At 42.2% G+C, this 22,882-nt stretch overlaps 2 protein-coding genes across 5 annotated transcripts in view; both read right to left on the bottom strand.

Moving 5' to 3' along the window:
* The window catches only part of poln (polymerase (DNA directed) nu), a 73,220-nt gene extending 53,090 nt beyond the window's left edge, over positions 1-20,130 (bottom strand). For 2 of the 4 annotated variants that reach the window (XM_038731124.1, XM_038731125.1), the window contains exons 1-13: positions 19,962-20,129; positions 11,991-12,187; positions 11,411-11,504; positions 10,688-11,065; positions 9,183-10,450; positions 8,058-8,176; positions 5,305-6,123; positions 4,807-4,976; positions 4,516-4,628; positions 3,951-4,087; positions 3,603-3,671; positions 3,459-3,519; positions 3,071-3,135 (exon numbers count right to left, since the gene is read on the bottom strand). In XM_038731124.1, coding sequence (XP_038587052.1) covers positions 3,071-3,135; positions 3,459-3,519; positions 3,603-3,671; positions 3,951-4,087; positions 4,516-4,628; positions 4,807-4,976; positions 5,305-6,123; positions 8,058-8,176; positions 9,183-10,450; positions 10,688-11,065; positions 11,411-11,504; positions 11,991-12,117 — 3,420 coding nt within the window. In that variant the 5' untranslated portion in view covers positions 12,118-12,187; positions 19,962-20,129. Of the gene's footprint in view, positions 1-3,070; positions 3,136-3,458; positions 3,520-3,602; positions 3,672-3,950; positions 4,088-4,515; positions 4,629-4,806; positions 4,977-5,304; positions 6,124-8,057; positions 8,177-9,182; positions 10,451-10,687; positions 11,066-11,410; positions 11,505-11,990; positions 12,188-19,961 lie in introns of all 4 variants that reach the window. The other 2 variants (XM_038731126.1, XM_038731127.1) reach the window with 2 other exon arrangements.
* haus3 (HAUS augmin-like complex, subunit 3) lies at positions 12,343-19,887 on the bottom strand. Its single transcript, XM_038731128.1, is given in 6 exon segments — positions 12,343-13,010; positions 14,653-14,938; positions 15,195-15,427; positions 16,860-17,069; positions 17,187-17,713; positions 17,716-19,887. Coding segments are annotated over 6 exon segments (1,980 nt in total). The 5' UTR covers positions 18,212-19,887; the 3' UTR covers positions 12,343-12,782.
* Positions 20,131-22,882: the final 2,752 nt, after the last annotated feature.

Here is a 22,882-nt window from a genome sequence, read left to right as displayed (position 1 = left end):
AAGCCACTCTATCAGTCAGTAGATTTAAAGCCAATTCAAATATTGGGAGACAGCAATTTATTTATGCCAATATGATGGGGCACCTCATGTCTGTAGCCTGGTGACTGTTAGCTTGCACAATAAGTTTCAAGATAAGTTGATTATCAAACACATTTTCCAGACCTGGGTATAAACCCTGAGGGTAAAGAGGGGAGGTTATTCAAGGAGAGAACTGTTTGTGAGACACAACGCGTCTTCTCCTTCCTTTCAAAGGCCAAAGGCAAAGCACTCTGTTAATCTGTCTAACGCACACATCAGAGTCACATTAGGATCACACACAGGGAAACTGAAGATAAACAGCATAAGCTAAAACTTTCACACACACAAATTATAAAGAACTTAAAAATCGAAAAATACAACAACATACAGATACGTTCAACTACAGAAACACGCACACACACACTTTCTCTAACACACACACTAAATCCTAAACACAGAGAGAGCCAGAGAGGGTTTAATGACTGCTGTGCTAATCCAGTCAAATACAGAATGAACTTTGCTTCCCGGGATGGTTGACAGGCATCATGATAAACTCAGTTAGAGAGACAGGAAGTGAAGGGACACAAAATGCTGGGGGGGGGGGGGGGGGGTCTACAACGAAGAATAACAACTAAAGAGAGGAGGGAATAAAAAGGCACCTGCAATGGAAAACGGATATTGAAGCCACGAAAAGTAAAAGAGACTGATAGATAAGAGAGAAAGGTGGAGGCACTTGATAAAAACATGATAAAAGAGGAAGGCCATGAGGCTGAGTCCCAGAGAGACAGAGATAATGATGAAAACTAATGGAAGAAGACAAAGAAGAGCAAAAAAGGGAGTTTGGTGGGCAGACAATTAAAAGAATGCCTGCTCTTACAATACTGAGCACATGATTTTTTTTTTTTTTTACAACTGGGTTGAAACCCACACACCAGCTGCTCATTACGAGTCTGACTGAAGTAGAAAACACTTCTGTAACGACCTGACAGGCGAAGAAGAGAGTGAGGGAAGAATAGAAAAACAAATGGGAGGGGAGACGGAGAGGTAGGGTGACGTAATGAGAGACAACAGACAGAAAGATTTGGGAATGTGGGAGGGAGAGAGGACATTTGAGAGTTAATGGGTTGAAAACAAGTGTTAAAAATGTGATGCAAATGCCTCACTGGGTAGTCAGGAAAGTGATGGAACAGATGAGGACTCGGCTATGGCTGGACCTTGACAGAAAATGGCATTTGAAACAAACAGACATCAGTCAGAGGAGTGAAACAGACACAACTTGACAGCATGATGAGCAGAGGCGGGAGAAACGACAATAACAGAAAGAGCAATAAAGGAGAGGAGGGTGGAAAGAAAAGAGACAGAGGAATAAAACAGGAAGGCTGGCAGACATGTACCAAAACTCCAAAATATGTACTTTTCCCTCTCTCTCTCGCTCTTAGCCCAGAGCAGACTCCAGACTGCATCATCAATAATACATGCAAGCCCCTTAGTACTGGTAAGATAGAAATCCAATATGCTAGATTAATCATAGCAATGTGTTAAAATGTAGACAGTCTGATCTGGATTTGATCGGTGTTTACAGATGGATGTCCATCTAATCTGAGAAACACAGACAGAGCGTCCTGCTGAATGTGAACAATGATAAAAAGAGCATGTGCGCATGTTTGTAAGGTGCAGGCTGTCAGACAGGAGGGATCTTCTGTTCAGTGTTCAGACAGGTGAACTTGACAGCACAGACAAAAACAAATCCAACAAGACGGGGGGGGGGCATCCGTGGTTGCACTCACAGGCACATGTTATAAAAACACAAGCCCACATACGCACACAAATCCGCAGCAGTCTGCAAAAGCTACAGCGCCTCAGCATGTGTGTGTGCTGGCAGAGACAGTGATGCTCCTTCCTGCAGCACAGCCTCTTAAAGGAGAAAGACAGACTCTCCATCCTATTAATAGCAACACAGCAAGATACCAAAAGACTCTCTCTCTCTCCACAACAACTCCCCTCGCTGGCGTCTGCAAGAGTTATAAGTAGGTTTAAGAGTGTGTGTTGTTCTGTGGCTCTATTAGAAATGTGTGTGTGGGGGGGGGCTCATCATGCATTTGTCCACAACATCTGCACGTCTGTCTTTGTGTGTCCGCGATCACTCGCACCGGAGGACGTCCACCCACCACCTCACTAATCTTACCCAGAAGAAGTAAAGGAGACATTTTATTTTTCATTCCCTCTCAGGTTCTTGTTTTTCTTCTTCTTCCGTTTCTCATATCCACCCACTGTTTTGCTCCAATTTGTCTTAATACAGCAGCTGTCTACAGCACTTTACTACACTGTCAGCTAAGAGTGATGCAGCACAAATCTTAGCTGATCCTGAACATCATACCTACATGCAGACTGGCCAAAACTAAGTTTCCATTGATCAACACATGAAGGCTGTTACAAAGCACTCCAACACATTTTCCTCTTCAAAACAATGACTCACGTAAAGATTCTCATTTCATAACTGCCTTTTAGGATTCTGGTGAGGGTCCAGTTTGCTATGACGACTGCTCCAAAATGCCTAAGGGTTATTTCCATTCACTTTCTTTTAAATAAATTATGCATCTGTGGAAGGAAACTAACTGAAATGGAAAGAAATAACTAGAATTGTATGGAAACACCTAGACCGGTCAGTTTTAAAAACCTTACTTTCTGGATTGTCTCAAAATCAGATCATGATCGTCTGTGTGCTTCAAAAAGAAACATACATACAATACTGTTAAGAATACTAATTGGAAATACATTATAGTTATAAGTTATATTAAGTGTGCTGGTGAAAGTCCTGTGCTGCTGCAGAGGCAGTATAATGGAAAATTTATTTTTGTGTATACTGCTCCCGTTCCATTGTTGTGTTCTGGTGGGAAATTAACATCAGCCACGAGGAAAATGTTGATAACTCCTGGCTATGAGAGAAAAGTTTGCCTACTCTGCCAGCAGCGATATGAAATACTGATTACACTAATAGGGAAACTTTAAACTACACTAGCCGTAACATTCAGTGTCTGATGTTCGGCCTTACCCCCAGCATGTCTGACGTTCTCTGAAGAGCTTCTTTGTCCACATGGATGTGATGGATCTCCATAACTGAAACAACATAAGTATTTACTGATCCACAGGATCTAACACAGTAAATCTGTCTACCACTAGGAAGATGTAAAGCTGAATATGGGCAGCTCTAATCAAGTTTCTAATTGATTGAATTAGAGCACTAACAATATTTTTAGTAACGTAATATTGTCTCCAAATACCAGCCAATAAGGCTTCTAATGCAGCCTAATACACATGTTGCTGTTTGCACTTAATTGTGGTTATGCTCGATATTTTCACAAAACATGCACTGCATTAGGGTGAAAAAGTCATGTTTTAAATATGTGTTCAATGTCTACTGAAGAAAAACTGGTTTTCACCTGCCAGAACAGTGATCATGTTCAGCTCCATGTCCGAGTACAGCTCCCACAGCCCCTGGCTCTAGACACACAAATAGTCAGATAATGTGTTGTGTGTCTATATTGTATGTACAAGCTTGTGTGTGCGCGCACATATAAACTAACCTGTAGTTTAGAGCACAGCTCCATGTGAAGCCAGTAGAGCGAATACAGACCTGAGATGACCTGAGAGACCTGAGAGTGAGTGAGACAGGCAGACAGACAGACAGAGAGAAACATGCTCAGCTTGCTTTCTGAAGAAAGAGAGTGCAGGGACCAGGGAATCTGTGCTTACATGGAGTAACTGTCTTAGAGGCCGCTCTATCCTTTCACAGACAGATTTCAGAATGTAAATGCCAGCCGCTGTCTATTTAGAGATAATTTGGTGAAGTATTGACTTGTTAAAGTGTCCCCCGCCATGGATTTGTTCTGTAGGTGACACATCTCAACATAGAAATCCACATTTGAACTAACCTTCTTGGTACCCAGGGCAGGTGTTGTACGAGGTCTTTTGCTGTGTTTATTGAGAAGGTCCTGGTAGCAAGAGGAGGAATTTGCAGGATCCAGTAGCCACCCTGACACCTGCGGGTCCTGGATATGACAGCCTGCCACTGGAGAGAGAGGGCGGTTCTTTATGATATTGAGCAGTATTCAACATGATGTACTGTGTACTGATGAGAGACTAGCAACAAAACTTTGGAGATTACTGCACATCTTGTCATTACTGAAGTCCACTGTAAACAACAATAATTCAAGCTGTCTATAGCTGCTGTTGATTGTGAAGAACAAAACTAAACACTTTCCTACAAAACTGCAAAGAAGTGTTATTTTTTCACATTAAATTGCTTGTGCCTTGGCTGGTTTTGTTGATCACACTGAATGGAATAAGTAAATATTGAGAAGAAACTACAAACTTTTAAACAGCCACCTTTCAAGACTAAATGTTTGATACTCAAAGATACATTTTGGGCGCAGTACCAAGATGTGCTTGTATTTGTTTTTCCACATATGTATGTGCATCTATGTATGTGTGCTCTGCCTTGTTTCCAGCTGAGGTCTCGTCTGTAAAACTGCAGAGCTGTGCGAAGTAAATCCTTGGCTTTATAGCACACCACCAGTTGAGTTCTTGATAGCACCTGTAGCAGCATATCTCTGAGGAACGCGCACACACACACACACACACACACGCACGCACATATAAGTACATGCATAAACCTTTTTTTAGATGGATTCAAAAACGCATAAATGGACGCACTGTAAACTCACACTTCAAATTCACATTCATTATCAAATTCACTCTCACATCTCTCTCATACAAACACACACAGACCTCGTAAAGAGCTCCTGGCTCTGGTGTGTGTGTTGCTGGGCCCATGCAGGTGTGTGCTCTAATTTTAAGTAGATCAGACTGTCGTTTGGCCCGAGCGAGTCCTCTGGCGTGCTGCAGTCGAGGTTGTTCTTCATCAGTATGAGGAGGCCACACACCGGCGGACTGAGCTTCTATATCAAGGTTCAGAGGGGGAAATTAACATGAGCAAACAGTTAATGAAGCGGTGAGCCACAAGAGTAAATGGTTCACACTAATCTTTTAACAACTGGGACAGATACTAGGCACGGGACAAATTCTTTTTTAGTCTTTCTTCCTTTACAGCTGAAACTGAAAAGCCCTTCAGAAATAAGTACCTGACCTGGTGCTATATGTTACCTATGGACAATAAGTCTCCCGACTTCATCAGCCACAAAAAGTTTTTGTTCAGTGGTCACTTTATAAAATCCATCGTTGTTTTTTCATCTTATTTAAAAGCTCCACACTTGTGGCCCTGCTCACCTGTTCTGAGTCTAACTGGGTTGTTCCATCTCGGTGCACCAACGTTAGCACCAGCGCCTTGGCCTTCCCAGCCTTCTCAAGCATTTGCATCTTCTCGTCTTGGTTCAGCCTCCCAGAATCTTCTACTCTGGGGTCAGATGTCAAGGCTGCAGTCAGACAGCTAGCTTTGGATTGGTTCTGTAGCTCACCACCATTAGCCCCCTCACGGGATATGTTCGTTCCCTGGTCAGGGCCACATTTGGCCCACTTGTGCTTGAATGGTTTGCAGGTCAAGGTCACAGAAGATGAGGCCTGTTTGGAAACATTCATATCTGATTCACGAGACATTTTTTTCACTTTACTCTGCTGAATTTGTGGAGTTTGCTTTGCAGCATACATGTCTCTGTGTACCACTGTTTCTGTTTCATGAGAAGGACTAACTTTGGTCTGTGGTTCTGGGGGTACAGCTGGGAGTTCAAGGTTAGAGGTTTTGGGTCTGGATCTCTTCGGCTCGTTGACTCTCCCTCCTGCTTTTTCTTGTGAGGAGTGAGTTAGCTGCCATTTTGGAGGACGTCTGGTTAGATAGATTTCAGGAGGAGGGTGAGCATTTTGGTGCTGAAGTACTTCATTTTTCCTCTTTAATGGGAGGGAGGGGATCAGAGGAGGAAGATGTGAATGAGTTTGGGAAGTAGGTAGGTTGCTGTTTTCCAGCTTTGTGCTTGCTTTTCTAGCAGTGGAGGCCAAGTCCTGCACAGAGGAGGGGTTTTGTCCAGCAGCAGAGGTGCTTGCTGGGGCCAGTAAAACGCTTGAACTGCTCCCTTTGATACTTCCATTAGCAGTCTACACGACAGAAAAGGTGAACAGTGTGCGGTCAAATGGGGGGAACAGGAAACAGAGAGAACAGGGGAGGCAAGAATATTTTTAGACAGACTCATTCTGCAACATCAGAAGGCACTTGAAAACAGTCTCTCATGGTCTGTGTTTGTTTTGTTACAAAATCAATACATAAGAGCCAACAGTTAGAAAAGTCATCAGAATGAAGTTACAGTTTCTAGTGTGCATATTTAGCTTTAACACAGAGACAATTGCTTGCCTTATTAGGGTACTCTCATTCATGTTCTGCGTCTAGTTGGATAATACTAAATTTGCGAAAGAGACAGAAAGTACAGACGAGCAGCAGGAAAGAGAAAAAAGAGGAAGTGAAGGGAGGACTGTGGCACACATTCAGCCCTCAGCGCTGTGTCCCAGACAAAAACACAGACAGTGAAGACGCTGTTTGTCTGACAGCCTGTCTGAAGTAGTCACTCAGTCGTACTTATTTATTTTTCATGAAGAAAAAAAGCCAGCTTGTTTTGCCCTGATAACAATGACACTATCCAATGTGTTCAATGAACTAATCTGACAGATTACATGTGTAGAACATACTGTGTATAATATATGTGGTCTGTGCTGTATATGTATGTACTCTAACTGATAATATGTCACACAGTGAGTATGGTACTTTATGTTAGGCTCTGTAAGAGGTGCAGGTGGTCACCCACAGAATAATCCCATAGAGGCCAGTGGAGAAGTGGGAGGATGGAAAAAAAGGTGAGACAGAAATATGAGTGCCATCTCCTAAAAGTACAGCCTCACCTCCCTGTAACCTTCCCAGCATCTAATAAACATCTCCATTATTCATACTCGCAGCTCGCATCTGTATTTATGCAAAAGCGTGTGCATGAGCAGTTGTGCTCTTTGAAATCTAGGTATGAAATGTGAAGTTGGGTATTCGGAGGAATTTTTTTCAGACCGTGTGTGGGTTTGTGTATGCACACAATTCTGTATGGTTGTCAGCGGCTCAGCATGTAGGGATTCCAGTGATTCAGCTCCCCAAGGAGAGTCTTCCTCATTTCCCTGTAAACACAACCCGTTTTCCAGCTGACAAAGTCACGAACCCCCCCAGGGTGCTGTGCTACAGGATATAGATAGAAAACTGAGGCAGGCCGTGGCCGTAGCCCAGTACTGGAATGAATAAGGGGAAGGAGAGAGAGAGTGGACTGATGTGTTTACTGCTGATTGTAGTTATACAGTGAAGTCCTGCACCTCTTTCTAACTTTCTCCTCCTCTGTCTTTCAGCCTCTCCCACTTCTCTCCCCTACGTCCTTTCTCTATCGCTCTCCCACACCATCCTCCCATCTCCACGCCTCCCTTCCCCCCTTTATAGTTCTTTCTCTTTGCTGCTCCCTCCCCCTATCTGCAATATGCATAGTGAACTACCTCGTCAGGGCTTTTTTCTTTTTTCCTTTACTTTACGTCTCATTGGAGAGCTATCACTTGTCAGCAAGCTGCAATATACTGCCGACGGCACCCAGTTTCACACAACCCTGATTGATTTTTATGCGCATCGGGGAAACAGAAGCCTAATCCTTTTGAAAGCAGCTATTCAAATTTTAGGACTTTTTGGTGTGTTGCTGCTGTACACACTGTTTCCTTGGCCTACAGGGATTACAGAGGTAGAGTGGGACACAGACAATAACAGGAAAAAAAAAGAAATCAGCATTTCCGTATAAAAAGACAAGTAAACAAATCTTAGCAAGTGAGACACTTTTTCTTGAAAGTAGACTTTCTTAAAGGACAAAATTATAAAACTGATTTTTACATCTTGCTGACTCTGTGGGCTGTATCAAATAGGGCATAAACATTTTAAAATAGTATTAAAAATAAATTATTGCTTTATGTAAGTTAAGTATAGCTGTTGTGCAACTTGTGAGTCTTGTTCCACGGAGACTCACATGTACATTTTCATGGTTCTGGTGGTTCCCACGGAGACAAGGAGCTCTGAAGCGTGAACTTTTTTCCGTGCACTCCTGCGACAATGTTGCCGTGGAATAACTTTCTCTAGCCGAGTCCTCTAGAAGGGAGATGGTGAGAGGATTTCTATTAGATCATCACTTTTCTGACACATTCTCAATCAATGAACCCATGTGTGTGTTTGGTTTGAATAAGCATGTATGGGCACTTTTACAGTGTGTGTGTGTGTTTGTGTGTGTGTGTGTCAACACAAGGTCACTAACGCTAGAAATCCTGGCTAAGATCAAACTGACATTTTGCAACAACACAACTTGCAACTTGTTTGTGTGTGTTCTTGTAGATGTGTATGCTTGTACGTGAGTTGACTCAGCATTGTCTCAGCAGCTGAGACTCAAGCTCCTTTCCTGCGGCTGTAATGTGAGCAGGAACACAACATCCCTCATCAGTGCTGAGGCTCTGTCATCAACTCCACTCCGATAAAAGAAAGACAGCAGAAAGCCATATGCAAGAGTTTGATATAACTTGAAATGCTTTAGCACCCCCTAACTGTTTTTTCAAGAATAAATTAATAACAAGCATGTCCTGGGAAGAAAAAGAGCACTTCATTTTTAAATATCTATTTATAAACTTAGTAGTAGTACACTTTCTGGTTCCGTATTCAGAATATGAACCTCCACACACCCCTCCTCATTAATGTAATACAGCCCCAGCACTCTGGCTTTAACAATACGAATATCCTTTTAGTAATTATTTGAGTCTCTCTCCCTTTTAAACACATAGCATAATATTGCTTGAGTCATTTAAAGAGACCCAATGGCGTGGTGAATTCTTCATTGATCCTGTTATGTATTGTTGGAGTGCATTTACTCTTTCAGTAGCAAAGTATTCGAGCACTCTCTACTGGTAAATGCTGTAAACTGCAATTTGTTGATGTGGGCGAGACTAGATCAGTCACCACTAAATTTAAACTGAGCATATAGTTCCTGGATCGCCTGTGATTCACTCAAATAAGAACAAATGCTACATGTACAAGTTAAAGATGGCCACCGTAAAGAAACCAAGACGATGTGACAGTGTTATTAAAAAGAGGCCCATCGAGCACTTACCTTCAGATGCACTCTCATCCTCACTGTCCACAGGTGGCATCACGGACTCATGTCTGTCTTTGCCCCTCCCTCCCAGCTCAATGTCTATTTCAGGTAATTCACCGACTTCTCTAGAATCAGTCTCACACGTTCTCTCTCTTTGTTGGACGTCAGAACGACAGTGCTGCTCTGTCTCCATCTTATCTTCAGTGCTTGCCTTTGTCCTGTTCTCTGCTTCCACTTCCAACCTGACCTCCATCACATCTATTCTTTCCTCAGCGGTTCCTTTCAGATTATCAGCAGTGTTGTTGCCCGGGACTAATTTGGTCTCACACTGCACCAATGGGTTTTCTGTGTGGAGCTTCTCTCCTGTTTCAGTCACAGCCTGGCCCTTGTCCTGAGGGGTTGCAGTCTGGCAGAGGCTCACCTCGTGGTCGGCCCTTTTTAATGCTGCTGAGACCTTTTTTGGACTGCCAGTGTGACCTCCCACTAATATCTCTTTAGACTTAAAGCCAGGTGGATGTTCAGCTTCTTTGACTTCAGGTGTATCAACTCTGCACTCGAAGTCATTCTCTTCTTTCTCCCCAAGCTTTTCTCCTTCACTATCACAGTGAAAGATTTTGTCCATGATGGTTGCTGTAGATAACAAGTTAAAATTCCTCTCTAAACTAGTGCTCTTATTGGTTCCCAAGAGCCGAATTCCCCCCGTTTCACTGGCTGATCCTTTCTCATTTCGCAGGGTTGCATCCATATGACCTCTCTCATTCCACGTAACTCCATCCTGCACTTCATGTTCTGTGTTTAACATTTGTCCCAAACCAGCCTCAGTCACATCTTCTGTATCCACTATCATCTCCAAACTTTCCTCTATAACTAGATTTCTCATCGCCTTGCCTGAATGTGCATCACAGCCTGTCTCCTCTCTTGTTGCACAGCCACTGGGATGTACATGTATCCTTCCAGTTTTGACTGTTTCAGACTCTGGATGCTGATATAGTATGCCTCCATCAGTGGTCTCTTCAGTAGAGTTGGATAGACCTAGATTCCGCTTTGCTTGACTGTCTTCTAGTTCATTTCTGGAGGTTTTCCAGCTCTCTGTAACTTTGTTTTCTTTCTGTGCACCTGATGTGAAATGTGTCTCTTCACTTATTTTAAGGCTGGATAAAACTGGGCGGCAAGCCAAAGGCTCCTCTTCATATGTATTAGGGTGTTCCATTGACAATACATCGCCAGGGCCGTCGTCTGGAGGAAGATTGTGGACGAAATACGGCCTGATTTCTTCAGTGAAGCTATGAGTGAAAAGACAGAGTATGCTAAGTTTATAACCCATGCTTTCACTCACAGAATAATAAACAGAAGATCATCAATACTTGCTTAACATTCAGCTTTTCTTTTTACAATGATATATAAATATCTTAAAAGTATAAAAGTAAATCCAGCAAAATAGTCTCTAAAACCCTGAAATTTACACTTAACTATGAAATAGTAAGACATAAAATACTATCCCCATTTCCTTTGCCACTTACTTTCTCCACAGTGTAGTTGGATGTTCACAAAGACTCTCGGGTATTTGGAGGGACGGCGTGTATCGGTCTCTATGGGAGAAAGAGGCTGCTGCCTCAGAGATCTCATGCTGAGTGAATGACCGAGTCTGGCTGGTCTGGTTAGCAGGGGGTTCAGAGTACTTTCTATGGGAATAAATCTGTGAGCTCTGATAATAGGCTTCAGTGTGAGTCGCCTGCCTTTGGAGTGAGGATATGTCCCAGCAGGAGGAAGAACAGGAGGAGGCCTGGGATGACAGAGAGCAGACTGGTGTCTGCGAGGACTGATAGTAGGCCGAGGTCTGATTGCTCTGCAGCTGGTTGGAGGAGTGGTGGTAGGAAGTGGAAGAGGACACCTGGGGTCTAAACCATCACATTGGCAAAGGGACTTTTACTTCTTCTGTCTAACACTTGCATTAAGGATTAGAATGCAAGAGCACATAAAATCACGTCAGTAATAAACAGTCCAACCCACACAATTACATCTACTGTGGTTCAAATACTAATACTCCTATTAAATATATACTAATAAATTGTATTAAACTACTGTTGTGTCACTGTGTAGGCCAAGATGCTTCTGCAGCAATCTGCTCAGGTAAGTAATATTCTGACCGCAGTAGAAATAAGATATTGATAAAATAGAAACTCTCATTAAACATAAGTACATGTTCTCATATCTGTGTGTAGCCTCGGTGTGACCTATCTTACCGGTCTGTGTCTCCATCTTTGCTCTGCTCCTGACTCATGCTGCAGCTGCTCTGAACCAAAGGCTCCCTCTGGCTGCCATAATCTCTCTCCACTACTACATTCACAACAAAAAGGAAAAACAACAAACTCTCTGGGAACAACCGGGAAACTAAATATGTTAAGCATTATATTACCTGTATAAAATGCCTAGTTGACCTGTCAAATCTACATCGCATCTCCCTGTTTTACACTTTTTACATATAGTACGTGCCAACAAAGTGATGCAGGGAAATTTTCAAATACACAAGATTTACTGCTAAAGAAAACCAGGCTTGATAATTATTGATTTATCAAGTAGGCATGTTCTGTCAAAGGTTTTTTGTTTAATTACTTAACACTCACAAGGATAAAAATAACATACAGTATCCTTAGCAACATTCACCTTCTTACTTCAAAATCATCTCAAAAGTTACTTAACTAAAAATTCTGTTCTCAACAAAAAAAAGAGTAGAAAATATTAATTACAAACTGGCTAAATTGGTTAGGAGCAGTTTGGGGGATAAATTATGAGCAAGAAGATTTTCTGTGCTTGTGCCCTGACTGTTAATGTAGGAGTAGTTGTGGTGGCGTCTGGCTGCATGTGGACTGCCGGCCCGCAGAACAGCCAGGATCTTCTGGGCCGCCTGGGAAAGAGGTCCTGAGTACAACCTGCTGCTAGACCGCTCCATCTCCTCCCTGTCAGAATGCCCTCTACTCTCTCTCTACCTGAAGCTCTTTGACTCTGCAACTGTCAATGGCCTAAACAGGACAAAGGGGAGAGTTTGGTCAGTTACACAGACCTGGTTTACACTGGCATCCACAAAGCCCATCCAATAATGTGCATCTGCACAGCAGACTATACCAGGTATGCTGATAACCCTCCATAGATGTCAATAATGTAAAATAAAAACAAAGACATTTTACTTTATTTATTAGATGATTTAAGACAAGAATGAAACATTGATTTCTTAAAACATCAAAATACAGAACAAAACATTAAATTCAAAAATTCTTATCTGATATGTTTATGTACAAATATTTTGAAAAACAATCCAATGAATCCCAATCATCATATAAGCAGCACTGCTCTAGACTTTTCCCCCAAGTTGAGTGTTGAGTCATTGAAGACTCAAGGGACTGATCTCCGTCTCCTGCACAAAGCAAGGTCCAGACGGTCCAGATTTTGAGAAGGGTCACAGTTTCTGCCAGGGCTTGCAAACTTTCTCCACTGAAAGCACAGACTGTACTTATTAGATCTCTTCAAACTATATAACACAAGTCGACTCCCTTAACCTACAGACTGCACAGTGGGGTTGAGCTAGTTGTAAGCGCTCCTCATTCATCCTGGCTGGTTTTACTGCTGCCCTCTCTTCGCAGCCATTTTGCCTTCCAGATCCTCCACTATTTTCTTCAGTAGCCGTGCATCCAAGTTAAAGTAGATGTATAACTCCCTCTCCTGCCTGAGGAGGGCATTGCGCTCCAGCTGAGAACGCTTGGATTTAACCTCCCTCGTGATTTCTTGCGTTACACGCTGCAAACTCTGCAGCTGAGACTCTACTTCCACGAGTTTAGCTGTCAGCTCCTGTAGAGACAAGGGGACGGGGATGAGAAAGGAATAAATAAAAAGCAACAGGCTATGGAAATACATATGAGACTCTGAGGTACCTGAACTGCTTGATGGTCAGCTTTAATTATCATAAAAATAAACCAGGCCAGGATCAGACAGAAAGCGTTTTTTGCAGTGAGAGGCACTTTTGTTTTTTGTTTTTTTAAAAGGGTGCATAATCAGCGCAGAACGCTCACTGTTTAGACACCCTAGGCACCTTGCATTTTGGGCCCCTGCTGCGCCTTGCGTCTTTGAAGGAGCGCTCTGAGCGCACAGAGTTTAAAAAAATAAATAAAATTAGAATAAAATTCTATTCTGGCCAGAAAAGCGCCCGACGTAATTCGCTTTTTTTTCTCCACCCATTGTCCAATCGAATGAATGGAGACAGGCCCACAGTTGTGTTGACGGAAGTTTACAGTTGCTTGGATTGTCCGGAAACTGCAACAAACTGTCCCCTTGAACCGCCCATTATTAAGACGAAGCTACTGCACCAGCTGGTGGTACACCTGCTACCAGCGGTGTCTCCCCTTTCTGAGGGTCTCATGTACCCACGTTTCCCATTCTCCTTCATGTTTGTACACCTCTCGCCCTCAAACAATGTCAGAGAAAGCGCTCTCTGTTTGTCTGTTTTATTAAAGCAGACTGTTTTTAGCAACAAAAGACACAGACATGTGAGTTGTGTTGAAGTTTCTGCTAATTTGGCAGTTATTACGTAGCGGCAAACAAAGATTACAGATCGCTGGCACTATAATGTTTGATTAGAATGACAGGACAGCTGATTTGGTGGTTCCCTAGCAACATGAAAAAAAAAACAACAAAAGCACTGCTCTTTTCCAAATTCAACCAAAAAAGGCAGTGCTGTGCGCCTTGTGTTTTCAAACCTGCAAAGCACTTTCTGTCTGACCGAGGCCTAACTGGTTCTCCAAATAAGGTAATAAAGTTTATAGATTTCCTTTATAGTGACACATGTTGTCCATAAGTTAAATAAGTTATTAAGGAGGCACAGCTGCATTAAAAAATGCTCAGGAAATGTTAATTTCCCATGTAAATGCAAGTTTATCCTTTGAGGCGTTCCCCATGTTTCAAAATCTCATTTGATCCACGAATCCATAGATCACACCCAGTATAAGCATAGTGTTCTTCAGGTACTAAACATAAATATGCCACAACACAGAGTGGCAGCATATTGTCAAATATTCATGACTTAATGATCAACTAAATGTTACAGCTCTGATTAAAATATCTGTTCCTATTGACGAAAGAGATGCAGCTGTGCGTGAGATAGTATCCATTCAAAACTGTTGAGATGTTAAGTAAGAAAATATTAATATTCTTAAGCAAGCAGACAAATACACATTGTTCCTGATCCTAGTCTTTGTCATGCAGCAAAGCAGTTCCCTGTGAGAGCAATTTATCATGCAGTGCTTTTATACCCAACATGAGTGTCCTTTTATTAAGTATTTGTGATTTATGGGAGAAATGTGCAAAAATATATGGTGCTACCAGCTTCCCTCACCAAAGTGACGAGTAATTTTAAGATCAACTGACTCACATTAAGGACTGCTTCTGAAATGCACTCTGTATGATGACTGTATAAAACAAAAGGAAACAAACCCACCTGTGCATTGGGACAGAGTGGCACCTGGTCAGTGATGGCCGTTGGACGTACCTGCGGCCCTAAAACCAGCTGCTGGAGCTCTGTGTACATTGCTCTGTGGAGCGCCTCACAGTCGCCAGTGAGACGAGCAGCTGTGTAGTACTGCTCGCGCCCAGCACCGGAGAGAGCATCCCGGGTCACCTGGAGGTTGCCTGCGAGGTCCCGAGCAGCCTGGTCCAATGCTTTATATGTCCGGAAAGGCTCGGATCGACCGTGGTCAGAATCATTGTCAAGGATCTGGAGCAGTCTGAGAAAAGAGTTGCATACAACTATGAATAAATTACATTTTAAAGAGAGACAGCCTGCGCCTGCATTTAAAGAAAGACAAAGAGGGCCATTCAGGCCGTTTTCCTTTTCTTATCTCTTATCCATGAAGATGAGAAGAATAAATGACTAGAATTATATAAAGGTAAACTGGAATAATAAGGATTGACATTTGTAACAAACATGCTTATAAAATGCTGAGAGTTTCAGTTCTAAAAGATCTATACGAGTCTTCTCACCTGCTGAAAGCTGCATCCTTGCAGGTGATGATAGGGTTGGGCCTGGGGTTAAGAGCCAGGTCAGGGTGTGCCAGGGACTCCATTCTCAGGGTTGCCGCTTTCCCTTCCTTTACCAGTCTGCTATTTATTTCTCCCAGCTGCTTAAGACACGTCCTCCACCTCCTTATCTCCATCTCCTGAGCCAGAAGCACCAGGTCAAAGGACGCCTTCTGGCGGAGTAGGTAGTCACGTACCTAAGAGAGGAAGATTCATATTTCATTTCCACTTAGTCTTGCAGTGAGGTTGATGGTCAGTCCATGTCTTAAGCATGATTCTGACAGTGCAGATGGCTGATAATCGACACAAGGATCAAAACCCTGACTTTTATCTGTGATTAATTCTTGATTTGTTAGATCTACTAAGAAAGAAGGGCACTATTAAAACAAAAGGACAAAAGTGTAACATTTAGAGCCGCAACAAACAAGTATTTTTTATTATCGATTAATCTGTGGATCGTTTCCTCAGTTAAGTGATCAGTTGTCTGGTACACAAAATGTCAGGAAATTGTGAAAAGGGTGAATTGAAGTTTTCCAGAGCCAAAGATGACCCGTTGAAATGTCCTGTTTTGCCCAAAACCCAAAGATATTCAGTTTACTGTCATAGAGGAGTAAAGAAACATAAACAAATTCACATTTGAGAAGCTGGAATATTGGCACACTGGCATCCTGGATCTAAATCTACTTCTATGTTAACTGCCCAGCCAAAACCTTCTTTATGTTATCCCCGTTTTCTTCGGTCTTACCGCTTTAGGGGCACATGCGAGAGCCGGGTGTGGGCAGAGATAATGAGCAGACTGCAGTGCAAACTGAGAGGAGATTCTCACACACAGCACACTTTTTGTGTTTATGTAATCGCACATAACATCGCGATTGCAAATAGATTAATCGTGCAGCCCTAGTAAGAGATGATAAGAAATGTCGCTGACCTCCTACCTGCCTGCAAAAGACACTTTTTGACAGAGAAACGCAGGGTGAATTGGGCACAGGGATGGAAATTAACACCCACCACCTGCCAAATGCGGGTGGATTTTCCGTTTGGTGGCCAAATGTTGGAAGGCTACCCGCCACATTGGCATGTAAATATTCAGCATATACACTGAACAAAACTATAAACCCAACACTTTTTTTTTTTGCTTTCTCTTTGAACACAAAAGGCCTATTTCTCTCAAACATTGTTCACAAATCTGTCAAAATCTGTGTTAGTGAGCACTTCTCCTTTGCCAAGATAATCCATCCACCTCACAGGTGTGGCATATCAAGATGCTGATCAGACAGCATAGGTATTGCACAGGTGTGCCTTAGGCTGGCCACAATAAAAGGCCATGTTGTGTAGATTTATAAGGGGTGGGCTTCAGGGACAGACGACAGGAGTCGGGAGGGAAAGAGGAGAGAGTGAGAGTGAATAGCCGCTTTCATACGGAGAACAGCGCGAAAAGACTATCCGCAATTAAATATTATCTCAATTAAAAGGACAGAAACAAATGTATATGTGACACAAAAGGCAATTTATTATTTTGGCTGGTAAAAAATATGTTTGGCTGGTGGAATTTTTCCATTTACCTGCCACCTTGGCAGGTGAGCTAAAAAGTTAATTTCCACCCCTGACTGGGCGATATCACCAACTAACCTGATCCTGTCTGGAAGTGTAGTAGTCCTGCCTGGCTAGTTGCAGATCCAGGTCTCCCCTCACTACTGGCACATTAAGCAGCCTGGCTGACTCCCTAAGGGCAGCAGGTACTTGTCCATGAAGGAGAGCCTCCAGCTCAGCTTCCACCTCCTGCAGCTCCTTCCTTGACACAACTTCCCGGACATGCAGTGAGGAGGAGGTGGAAATGCTCTGGTACAGTGAAGAGATAGATGTGAAGGAGAGCTTGCAAGAAAAAGCTGAAACAGAGGTGATATTGTTTGCAAACAAAACACACAAAAAAACCAACACCATATGTGTCTGCTTTACCTTGGTATGAGAGGACTTCTCCGAGAGCCAGTCCAGCCCAGCCATGACACTCTTCTCTTCTGCCACGGCCTGCATCAGTTGGTGCTGGGCCACAATATGAGACCACTGAAGTCTGGCCATCTCTGTCCTCCTGCGGTCCACCACCCGCTCCTCCCTCTCTCGCCACTCATGCTCATTCTCTTCCTCCTCTATATCTTCGCAACAACTGAGGTCAAGGACCTGGAAGCGCTCAGAGCAAGAAGTCTGAACAATGTCGGAGATGCCCTGGAAGAAATGCCTCTGGGTGAAGGCAGTTAGTGTTTTAGTGTTGAGCTCCTCCTGGCGCAGGTAGGGATCCAGGGACAGTTGTGAGAGGAGGACAGTTGGGCTTTTGGAGATGGGAGGGTTTGATAGGGCCACAGGTTCTCCTTTTCCTTTTTGCTTGGCTTCTGGCTGAACTGGGAGATATGAAGCAAGCTTGCTCACCTCATCTGTTAGGTTTTGTAAAAGAGCGTTGGTGTCAGCATTCTCAGCTCCGATGAAAGCGCTGGCTCCTTCAGCTTGCATGTGGCGCTCTCCAGTTCTGCATTAAGTCGTAGATCAACATCTGCACGCGTGGTGGCCACAACCTGTAACCTGTTGTAGCGTCGTTGCTTCAGCTCTTTCTCTTTATGCAGTGCCTGGAGCTCTGCCTCCAAGTCCTCTATGGCCACATCCCCCTCTGCCTCAAAAAACACAGATGATGAAGAAGAGGGGCCTAAGATGTTTGCACTGCTCCCATCTGAAGGTCCAATGGTTTTTAGGACCTTGCCCAAGGCTGCTTCATCCAGAAATGGCTTGCCGGACTTCCGTAGCTCCTGAAAAGCACGCACCTCCTCCATGGTGAGAACATTGCTCTGGTTGAGGGTCCGACAGACAAAGCGCAAGAAGTGAAGGTTCTCCGGGGCACAGTCAAACAGCCAGTCGAACTCAGTGGCCTTCAGTGATGATGCACCAGGATAGCCTAGACGGCCGAGGGCCTCCACAAACTGACCACCGCCTAACATGGTGCTTCAGCACTCTTGGGGCCACGTTGTTATTGTGCTAGTCCGTCAAACAGCAGCACAATGTGGATTATGGAGGATTAGGTGAAGACCAATATAAAGAGTGAGAGCAGATAAAGCAAAGCATATTCATGATCTCTTAAGACTAGAGAGTTCCTGGTTGATTTGCATGATTTGGATCAGGGATAATCGGACAGACATTCAAAATTCATATCAGCTAGGTTGCGTAGAGCCTGATCCACATCTGCTCTTTATTTGTTTCAGGTAATCCAGCACTATATTGCACTCTAGAAATTGGAAACATTTCAACACGTAACATTGAACAGTGGATCACAAAGAACACAAAATAAACAGTAGAAGTTTTTAGTTAATGAAGTAGTTAATGATATGTTAGAGAACATTAGTACTTATTTTGTGCAAGGGTATACATGCTCCATTTTGTAGACAGTTTTAAAGAGAAACTTCAATTTCAATTTGGAAATTGTTGAATTGTACTGTATTATACTGAGATGTGTTTTCTAATATATTTTCCAACCCATATATATCAGTGAAGCTAGACTAAATATTAGAAATCACCACTCTGGATAAAGAAAAGCTATTCAACAGCACAAAAATAAAAAGAGCTTCCAAAATGCTAAGCGAACACCTCCCTGGAACAGTTTCACAAACTGAATAGGAATACTATATCCTTCATCAGGGTCAGATACATTGCAGGGTTGCTGAATTAGACTCTATTGGTTTTATTCCAAATCTTCCTGCCACAACAGATCAAATAATTTTCTCCATATCATACAAACATATCACCCTACAAGACATGTGACCAATAAAGGAAACTATGAAAAAAGCTGTGTGGTAGGTTAAGTTATACTTGTGTAATGCAGAGCTAATTACCGAACTAATTTGAATGTGAGTGTGAGACTATGTGTACCCTTTGCAGTCACATAATGTATAGAAACACCACATCAGGACACGCTTTCTTAAGAATAAACAAAGGAGGCCCAATATATTCTCATTAAAAAAAAAAAGTATCTGATAAACATGGCTAGGCTGAATACTGGGTCTCCGTGAGAATGCTACCTATGACACATGTTACTGAGTATTGATGACTGTTCATTGCATTAATCAGCATGAACAATCTGTTAGCGTTACGTTGATTGTATTAATTAACACCCGTTAAGGTTAAGAATAAACCTTTTATAGCTAACTAACGTGATTTTACAGTTAAACCAAACCCCAACGATATCACTTAAGTATCTTCTGACTATAGCACTATCATAGAGGTATATCTTTCAACTCCAACTTAAAAACACTTAACGTTAACTTATGTTTCGTTGAATCTTTCTCACAAGCAAAGTTAACGTTTCAGTAACATTAACTTACAGACGCATCTGAACATTTATCACAACATCTCCATCTTAGTTTCTAACAATAAGTTATTAATCAGTTGTCGGAGTGTTCGTAAATGCATTCTGATGGAACAATAATAATAATAACTGTGATACATAGACAAAAAATGTGCACATATTAGCTTCCGTCATCTGGTGACGGTATCTGTCCCCTCTTGTATTTAGCATGCAGCTAACAGCTAACGCTAACTTAGCTAAACAGTTAGCCAGTTAACAGCTAAAAAGTATAGCTAGCCTGCACACTAACTACCGGACTCTTGTCAGTTTTGTCGAAAACAATGTGTTTTGATGTGCCATCTTACCAACAAAAGGTTAATTTGTAAACAAACTGTCACTATGTAACTTACAATTGTATTCAGGAGCTCCGTTTGTTAGCATCCCGTCCTAGCTAGCGTAGGTGTATCTGCCCGCGCCAAACATCCAAACTTCTTCTTCTTCTTCTGATTGTTTGTTGGTGGATCAGCATACCGCCACCTACCGTATCGGAGTGTGTAGATTCATGGCATTTATTTAAACTGAATTCTGCTTAATCTACTATACAATAAATACATTTACACATTATTTCTATATTTCATAACCTATCAATCCCTTCTGAGTCCTGTCTTGAGCTCAAAAGGGATTTTAAACCCTCCATCCCTGTTCTGTCTCATGCACTATATCCTTAATGCCTCCCTCTGTCACGATCCTGTCCTGAGTTTCTCTTTTGATTCTCTGTTTCTAGGTTTTGGTTTTGTATCTACAGTTTAGTCCTGTCATCTGTTCTTTAGTTTAGTAATCTGAGAGTTTAATCTATTGGTCTGTTCGGTATCTGATGACACTGTGACATACTGCTCTGCATCTACACCAAACCAGGCTCTTTTCAGCTACAACTTGCTTTTGATACTGTACAATGCACCTTGTTTGATTTAAAACTTGTTTTGAATGATGACAAAACAAAACTTGTGTTGTTCTCCAGTGCAAAATCAAAGTCACAGACACTTCCACCCATCACTACTTCTCAGGGCTCCGAGATTGAGTCTGTATCAAGTAAGTTGAATACTAATTGATGATTCTCTCTCTTTTAAACCTCACATTCAGCAGTTAGCGAAAAAACTGAAGCTGAAACTGGGTTTTTATTTTAGAAACAAGTCGTGTTTTTCCTTTGAGGCCAATTCCGGACTGAATTGGGAAAAGGGGCGTTTAAGTATGCCCCCTGCGCTTGGAATCAGCAACAAAATGTCCTGAATCTTCAGGAGCCGGTTTCACTAGTTGCTTTTAAAGTACTTTTAAATGACATGGAGGCTGTACACACTGGCTGTAGATTTTATGAATGATTACTCGGACGATCCTTGTAGTTTATTACTTGTGGTAAATATGAAATTTTAGATATTTTATGACCTTGTAACTCACTAAGTATTCCCATCATAAATTGTTGTATGTTTTATGTTTATGTTATATGTTATATGTTTTAATGTCTGCAACCTTGTTAATTGTGCTGCTGCCTGTCTTGGCCAGGACGCTCTTGGAAAAGAGATTTTTAATATCAATGAGTTTTCTTTCTGGTTAAATAAAGGTGAAAAAAAAATCTGTTATTTAGTCTGTGCTTTGGTTCCATTTTTTCTACTGTTTCGCCTTGTTAATTCTTGTGAGGACTGTTGTGTTGGTTCTCAAGTTGTTTTCTTGTCTTACTACTTAGTCCTGCGTTTTAGTTCTGTGTCTTAGTTCATGTCTTAGTGTTTACTCCTGGTCTGTGTACTTCGGTGTTTGTTGTTATTTTGCCCATGTCTGCTCTGTGTTCTGTTCTTAGTTCAGTCTGTCTTCACTGCTATGCACTGCTACTATCTGTATGATTAGTTTTTAGTCTGTTCTGTGTTCCAGTTCATTTCTCCTCCTGTGTCAGTTGCCAGTCCCTTGTGTTCAGTGTTCAGTCTGCTTGTTTCATGCTCAGTTTAGTTTTCATCCAGTGAGTGTTCAGTTTGTATTCTGCATTTTGGTTTGGTCCTGGTCTGTTGTCGCATGCTTTACTTCCTTGGTTATTTTGTAGTAGTCAGTGTCTGGTGTTTGTGTCTAGCTTTTGCCTATTTCTGATTAGTCCCTCATGTCTTTCACCTGTTGACTCCCTCCCTGCTCGTTAGCCCTATTACTTAATGCCTGTGTTCTGTTCAGTTTTTGTCCGGTCCATGTAGTTTGCCATACTCTGTCTCCTGTGTAGTTTGTGTCAGCCCTGGCTATCTGCCTGTAACCTTGCCTGACTGCGCCTTGGATCTGTGTTTCCCCCATCAATTATTTTGGCTTTGGACTCAACCACTGCCTGTAAGTGTGCTCGCTTTTCGTTTATTGGAATAAACCCTCTGAACTGAACCTTCTCCGCTCTGTGTCCTTCATTTGGGTCCTCAACCTTGCTCAACTCTACACCCATTCGTGACACCCTCTCTGAATTATATTTACTACACTGAATGATAATGTGATCTACATCTTCCAAAGTGTTACACCACTGACACACCTGACTGTTCTCCATTACATATAAGATGGAGTGAAACCTTAATCTTGCAACAATGACTTCCTCTAAACTGTATATTAATTTTTAATATTATTTAAATATTGTCTCACTTTATTGTCTGGAACCCACTCCATCTGCCAAGATTGAAGTATGGCTGTTCTACCTAATAATTTTGCCTCTCTTCCACCATAAGATACTTTTATTAGGCTACGTTGCTCATGGCTGTCACCTCCTTTAAGAGTCTTCTTTGGCCATAAAGGTGCTTGTTCATTTCCTTTTACACAGTTATGAGCAGGGACACAACAAAACTCACCTCTATACTACATTTCTATCATTAGATCTTCTCTGACTGTTTGCCTTGATGAGAAACCTCTGAGAGCTGCTGTTGAATCTGTTTTTAATGCTGTATCCATCTGCTCCTCTGAAGGCCAAAATGACCGCAATGAACTCAGAAAACATGGACAACTTATCAGTCAATCTGTCACATGTGATGTTAAATTCTGGATTATATATAGGCTGCCAATTCCCACATGTCTGTCGTCTGGATTCTTTCAACCATCTGTATTGTCAAAAATCCTATAGAATTGTTTTTGAACCTGATATTTAACATTACAATGAATGTTATCTGTTGCTTAGCAGTTATTTTCTTCTAGCAGCTGTAAGTCAACATGAATCTAGGAGAGTCCATGGAGGAGCATAATTTAAAACAGATGGGCTGTAGTTTAACTCTTTCACATAAAACCTCAGTGATGGGGTGTTTCTTTCCACATCCTTTTTAATCAAACCCAA

The sequence above is a fragment of the Micropterus salmoides genome, unplaced genomic scaffold (genome assembly GCF_014851395.1).
Source record: "Micropterus salmoides isolate LMB-PRFRI ecotype aquatic unplaced genomic scaffold, ASM1485139v1 Ms_hic_scaffold_2, whole genome shotgun sequence".
Taxonomy (NCBI): Eukaryota; Metazoa; Chordata; class Actinopteri; order Centrarchiformes; family Centrarchidae; genus Micropterus; species Micropterus salmoides.
This window is presented reverse-complemented; position numbering and strand designations above follow the sequence as displayed.